At 28.6% G+C, this 7695-nt stretch overlaps 1 protein-coding gene across 1 annotated transcript; it reads right to left on the bottom strand.

The window, feature by feature from the left end:
• Positions 1 to 4442: 4442 nt before the first annotated feature.
• LOAG_10894 (hypothetical protein) lies at positions 4443 to 6592 on the bottom strand (the record flags this gene model as incomplete). Its single annotated transcript, XM_003146417.1, has 5 exons — positions 4443 to 4573; positions 5026 to 5185; positions 6186 to 6295; positions 6346 to 6464; positions 6495 to 6592. The coding sequence occupies 5 exons, from the start codon at positions 6590 to 6592 to the stop codon at positions 4443 to 4445; spliced, it is 618 nt and encodes a 205-aa protein (XP_003146465.1).
• Between the last annotated feature and the right edge of the window lie 1103 nt (positions 6593 to 7695).

Below are 7695 nucleotides of genomic sequence, written 5' to 3'. Positions count from 1 at the left end.
GAAAAATGTCAAAAAATTGATTAGCAAACAACTAATTTTAATAAAAAAGAAAAAATTTTGAGCAATTGCTTTTATCTTTGAAATAATTGATTGACATACTGTAAGATTTTTTTTTAAATTTTACTTTAATTATTTATTAGTACGAAATCAGTTATTGTTTTGACAGATTTAAGGAAAATTGATGAAAAAATGCTGTCATTTTTCCCAATGTTTGATGAGGAACAAACATTCGAAAATAAAAAAGAGGAAAAACGATGTGATTAAAGGGTTTGTTTTTTATTTATAACACATTTCAAGATACTTTTCATCATCATCAAATGTAAAACTAACTCATAAAAACTGAATTTAGAAAAAAAAATACAATACTTTATTCTTAGCTTGAAATTCAACTCAACAAATATCAAAATAGATTAAAGATCTAGGGAACAAAATACAATTAAGGAGACTGTAGGCTTGAAATAATAGAATGAGAGCCAAAGCTTAGACTAATTATTTCCACGACATGTTGTAAATAATAACAGAGAGGGGAAAAAAAAGTGTTTTACCTTTTCTTTCTCGCATATCATCTCATTTCTTCACTCAGTTCAAATTGATATCAGTCCATGTCATCTATCATAAGTAAGTTGTATCATCTTTGAATGCAATCTTTAAATCCTTCTCAAATCATATGCCACGAGTAAATTAATGTTTCCTTAGCCAAATGATGACGATGGGTTGAGGTCCTTTTCTTTTTTCTTTTCCATTTAGATTTTTGCATCTTTTTCAATTAAGATGTGAATTTCCATATTTTAATATTTAATCTCTACATTACAATAATCCGGAATTCTTTTTTAAATTTCTTTTTATATTTAATCCTTACATTTTAATATATGCATATTCAATAAAGCCATCCCGGAATTCTTTTTAGGATATTTGAAATGATAGGAAGTACATATAGCACATTGTAATGTTATCTTTTATTTGTATGATATCAAAACTTTCAGTCAAACTAAGGGTAATAAATCAGGATTTCCGGAGTGGTAAAGGCAACTGATCTAAACAAATGTTATTCTTTCCATCCATTCTAATACAAATCATTAAATGATCATTTTATTGAACCATTAACCATCCTTTGTAGTAATTTTCTCCTGCAGCTGTTTTACATATGTCTTCAGCTCAATAAGTTCACTTTCGGCTCTCCACTTTCGTTCTTTTTTTTTCTTTTATCTTCCGTTTTATTGGTATTTTAGAGAGATTGCATCATCCAGAAAATTCTTACGTTACCGGAATCCTTCATCATCCAAAAATAATTTTAATTCTTGGATATTCCGGGAGAAAAACTGAGATAAACTTAGGTTAATTTATTATCTCAATTAAGATATTAACAGAAAACATCAAAAAAAAAAATCTATGCGACATTTACTAACATGACAATATAGATTGATGTGAAATTATTCTCTGAGATATTTACAATAAAACTTTCTTCAATTAAATTCCACCTTAGCAAAACGATTAACCATCCCAATATTGGATAATTTAGGGAGGGCGCCTGTTGCTCTAGTTCCAATTGTCGTCCTGCTTATATGTTTACATTGCATTTAAGAAATAGATTAATATTTGTTGACAAGATGTCGCTTTATCGCTTTGCATTATCATTTATTAAGCTCGCAGCTTTTGAGGTCAAGAAATAAACGATTGCGGTTTTCAATTTTTGTCATTATTAGAATTACTCATTGATATTTACTGTAAATTTCCGTCTCCTATTGTCAACAGGATGATCTGATCCGGAATTCAGAAGTGTTAACTGTCTAATTCCTCGTCTAGGAAATAAAATATTCCATCAGCATTATTAGTAATGGTCGATCATGAAAGAAGGTAAATAAAACGGTAAAGAAAACGTATTGTCAATTTTCGTAAGACGAAATGGATTCCATTTATGGACAAATAGTATGTGAAAGTAACTTTATGAAATGTATTGTTCGACACCTAAGGAAAGAAGGCTTATGATTGGAGCCTTATCAAGATGAAAAATAAGAATTTTGCGATCTTTTCGTCAATTCAATTAGCAAACATTAAAAAGGGAAAAGATTCGAAATTCAAAGATTTGAAATTTACGCAACAATCACAGAAAAAAAAATTCTATGAACAATTTTTACAGTGTTATTGTTTTGAAATAAAAATATAATTAAAAAAGCCAATTACACAAAATTTTCATTATGAAATACTTAAATACTATGAAATGTGAAAATTCAAAGTTAACTATAATCCGGTTTAGTTTAACATATGAATCGTATTGATGGAATGATCAAAAGTAGTTATTACTAATCCTGGAATGAATTGCAACGATTAGATTTGAGAAGGAGGAAGAAGGAGAAAATATAAAAAATCCAAATAAAAAAAAAGATTAAAATTTAAAATATTATCCATCCAAACTTTTTAATTTTTCCCAATTATTTAAAGTATAAATTTTCAGAAACAAAGAAAAAAGAAAAAAAATGCAAACATTATGGAAATTTTGTTTCTTTTTTTAAGAAAAATGAAGAAAATAAAATTTAATTCAAGCATTCAATTTTATTTCACACATTTTACACGTATTATAAATTCATATATTTCCCCTTTTTTCAATCATTCCTTTCTCATACTAATTATCATTCAGAGCAATTCATTCTTCCACCTTCTTCTCTTTTTTCTCTCTTTGTTTTTTTCAGATAAAAGGAAAAAAAAAGACTTGCATTTTAATTAATGATAGTAGTCAGACTATTACAAGATGGGGTTTTTTTTTCTATGCAAAATAGATTACCAATGAATTGGTATTAGTTGAAATCCATGAAGTATCAAGTCATATTCAAAAATAGTCCAAAATTAACTCTCTTCAAATTCCGTCAAATTATATCATCTTCCAAATAATTCCTAAAAGCTTCAATTATAATTAATGTATGAAAACTTAAAATAATTGAAATATATTATTTGGATTGAAATTTTTAATTCCATTTCATTTCTTATATCAATCCAACAAAAAAATCCCATTATTCATGAATAAATATATAGTAGAATGATGGAATCATAGGTAATAATTTGAATAAAAATGCATTTCCTGTAGTTTTGATTTTTTGTGCATTATGTTCAATTTCAACAGAGCTCACACAAAATACAACATATTCATTGACATTCAAACTTTATATTCCTCCTTTGTCCCCCTGTCTCCCTCAGTCTTCCTCCTATATACCTCATTTGTAATTTGACGTTTGGGAATGCTGAATAATTGTTGTTTTATTTGATTCGAATCATTGTGTCCATGATTTGGATGGAGCAAAGAAGTAGGAAAAAAGAAGGACTGGGTTAAAATGCACTGCAATATTGGGCCAGCAGATGAAAAAAAAGAGAGCCTAGGCCTATGGCTCTGAAATGATGAACAATTTAAGCGCCCTTCGCTTTTTTTTTATTTAAAAATTCACGGAAATGAAGCATCAAACAAACATCCAATCATTCATTTTCCTCATTTTATCTTCATTCCTTACTTTCCATTTCAGAAAAAGAAAAAAGCCGTAAAAACATTTTGATTTATTTTAAATAATCATAATTTTATTTTGTGATTTCAACAAAAATGAAATTTCATTTCGTAATCTCAACTTAATTTCTTCCAATAATACCCAACTGTCGCTACCGTAATCTCGACATCATTGCAAGGTTTAGTAATGTGAAGTACCGTAGAATTGATAGCATTCTAATCAGGGTTATAAATATGACTTGTTATCAACAACATTAGCAACGTTGATCATCATCATCATCATCATCGTCATCATTATCATTAACATTATCATCAGTATCAGTTGGACTATCATTTTTAGACTACCTTCTCTTTATAATTTTTAAGTAACATCCAAATATTTCTTTTATCACTGTCTCTTTATCATTGCACTTATCTTGAGTAATTACTTTAAAAAATTATCATTTTCTCGTATCCTTTCTTCAATTTAAACATTTCCTTTGTATTGATCTTATCAGTTGGCTTAATTACTTCCTTCTCAATAATATTTTTTGATTATTCATATTGTCAATAAAATTATTCGTACTATTATTAAAACATTAATAACCTTATTACACTATCATTTAATATTAGAAAGAGAAGAACACTTCATAGTGCAACAATAGCGCCAATAAGATTAATTCAAAGTTTATTTAAGATTAGAGCAGCTGACAGCGAAATTACCAACTGTACCACTTCATTAATTTAGTGCTGTGTAATTATTTGTGAATAACAAAAGTTTTAGTGATAGAATGAAACCATTTTCCACAAAGTAGACAATGCAAAGAGACAGGCATATGAAATAGCCGAATGGAAGTTTAATTTGATGGACAAAGTGTCCTGGAATTATGACACAAATACACCCTGCTAAAATGTACAAAGGATACCGCTGGTACCATTAACAGTACCATTGGTCTGATCTGATCTGGTTAAGTGGTTAGACAGCTATCATACTTGTCCAATATCTCAGTCTGTTCCAATCTATCGTTTGCACATTTTTGCTTTCAAGAGACTGATCACATTTGCCAAATTTCATAGTTAATGAATGGATAGAATTAAGTGATTTTTCTGAAGTTAAATTAAATTTTTTATTAAAACTTTTAAAAGTTAAGGGAATAGTTAAAAAATTCAGTTATTCACATGATCAGTTATATGAAATGGAAATTGTTCAATTGATATTATGGCATATACTTTTATCTACTAAATTAGCAGGATAAAAAAAAAAAGACACTTGTCAGGTGATTATTAAAGTGACTGTCACTACAGAATACGATTAATTAATAAAAATGAAATAAAATGAAATAGTTTAAAATGGAAAAAAGTGTAATGGAAATCAATATCTATAAAATGGAAATGTGGAAATGCATTATTCGTTTTTAATGGATTACTAAAAAGTGTGAAAGGTTTCCAGGAAAAAAAAAAGGAAAAAATGAAAAAAAAACGAAAAAAATTTTAATTTGTTGATAAATTTTTGGAGGAATGAATAATAAGCACTTAATTTATTTAATAGTGTAATTAACTTACACCACTGACTATTTCTAATTGATGAAGGCACATTGTTTGGCATCGTGCATTGAGTAGTTCGTCGGTGACAACTGTTACAGGTAGTAATGATAGAAGAAGTAATAGAAGTGCGATTAATCTCGCAAGTTGCTTGATTGTAATTATTGAGATTTCCATCTGAAATGAGAACTTAATTTTTGAATTGAAAACAATTTGGGAAATATTCACTTATGAATTACGACAAATCATCAAGAAGATTTACCTAAGCTATAGGTATATGTTAATGAATACGTACAAAAATTTAATCTGAATAGATGAATATTCAGCTAAGATTATAAATACATAATAAGAAAACAGAAACTAAGAGCTAATTTTTGGTCTGAAAACAATTCAGAATGTAATTGGAAACATGCAACTTATAAAAATGTCATCAAAAAGGTTTATAATTGGTAAACAAAGAATTCGAATATTTTATTTGATAAATATCAACAAATATAAAATGTATTTTCCATCAAAATTTACAAATTCATAACTCAATTAATGTTGTATATTTATTACAAAATGTATTAAAACATATTTAATGACTCCAAAAATTTACTTTTACCTATATCACATCAGTTTATCTAAGTAAAATTTGTCGTGAAATTTATCAAAATTAATCCTCACGCGGATATAACCTTTTGAATAACTTTCGATTTAAATTTAATATCAGTAATGAATAGTATATATTAGTACAAGAGATGATTGAACGATAATAACCTTTACCTAACAAATTAATTATTTTTAATAACTTTTGCATTTTTGATATTGGTAGAATGTAAAATTCTAAACTATAAAATTCATAATGAAGTAATGGGAATCAACTAATTCTTAGATCGTTTTCTCGGCCCTTCTCATTCCCTTTTATCTGAGAGGTCAACTAATTCCCACGTTATTTTTTCGCCCTCTCTCATTCCCGTTCATACAAGTATTTTTCATAACTGAAATGCCCACCAGATGCAAAGTCCTCGACCATTTATTACTAGCAATGATGCGATCGTCGTGATGATGCTCGGAAGGAAATGGCAACGGTGAGGAACGGAAGGCGGAGTTCCTCTTCTACTTCACCTCCCTTCCGCTACCGCACGTGACTCCGCCCTGGTAAGATGCGTTGTAATCCCATCAACTTATTACTAACTAGCAGTTTTCCCGGTGTCATCGATACCGCGGCTATCATGAGGAGTTTTGATACCGTCAATGGTGCCATTCTTCGTCTCTTGCTACCGCCATTTGACTTTACTACTGTTACTAGATTGATACCATTCTCTATCTTTTGCTACTGTTGCTCACTTTGATACCTTTATCAGCCTTAATACTAGGAGGAGTCATTATATTGTTACTAATGCTCTTGTTGGTACCATCACTACCATAACCAACACTTTTGCTGATGCTATTATAATCACTGCTATCACTGCTGCTATATTTCTATTCTTTTTGGTGAATTAACCGTTGTTCCGGATAGAATAACAGGTTTTTTCCTCCGAAAATTGGATGAATGAGTGAATGGACAATAAGAAATGTACCCATATTGTCACAGTGATGCATTACAATTTGATTGGTTCAAAATTAAAAGCAATTAAGCTATCAAATGTCATTCGTCTTTGTTTGCCCAAAATTGCGAGCGAATTTCTTAAAACAAATTTTGGCAAAAGTGACAGAAATAATAAAATTAAAATTTACAAAAGTACATCAAATGATGGTCGCCAGCAAATGACCTCATCTTTTGAAGTGAATCTTCTTTTCTTTTTTCATGAAATGAATTGCATTCAACCTCGAAATACTTTTTTTTTTCACCTAAAACTGATTTAATGCGAAAATGACAACGTTTATTTAATATTAAAACAAAACGGAATTATTATTATAATAAATTATCAAAGAGTCTTAAGTGATAACTGTCAAATATATCTAGAGATCAATCAGCATAGTTATTTAGTAGATAACAACATCGATCCTTTTTTGGAAAATAATTTTAAAAAAAGAAAAAAATTTCAACTCACTAACCAATTGCAAAAGTTTGTAAAGTTACAAAAGGATGAGATTCAAATGACCATTGAAATGAAAAATCGAATTTTTGAAAATGTCTTAGTCTGACTCTCATAGACGGGCTTTTTCGTGTTTTAAACTATCACTACTAAATTAATTAGGGTTATTAATGATATTATTATGCTATTGTTATTACTGTTAACCAAATTGGTAACAAATTAGTCAGATATTTTTATTGATTTTCTATAGTGGTAAAGCTGTCCTGAAATATAATCAAATTTTTGTAAAATTACAATGATAACTATTCCTGCATTCAATTCACTCTATCACGGTACTTGTTGCTTATCACTATGATGGTAAAGGCTTGAATCAAATTGTAATCTAAATTATAACTGCGGTAGTTCTAATTATCACTACCATCATTCATCCGTATTTACAACTCAGTTGTAATTAGTCTAATTAGGGAAAGATTATTACTCATATCTTTTATCGTTATTGAAGGGAAGTTTTCTTATTTTACATTCCCGTTTTAATGTAAGGAAAGAAAAGTTTTTTATTTATTTACAAATTTATTGCTAAAATATGTAAATAAATAAGCACACATTTTGAAAATTACGAAGAAATTCCGATACATTTAAATGATTAGTTAATAGTAGTAATAGTAG

This window comes from Loa loa (genome assembly GCF_000183805.2).
Source record: "Loa loa unplaced genomic scaffold supercont3.19, whole genome shotgun sequence".
NCBI classification, from domain to species: domain Eukaryota; kingdom Metazoa; phylum Nematoda; class Chromadorea; order Rhabditida; family Onchocercidae; genus Loa; species Loa loa.
This window is presented reverse-complemented; position numbering and strand designations above follow the sequence as displayed.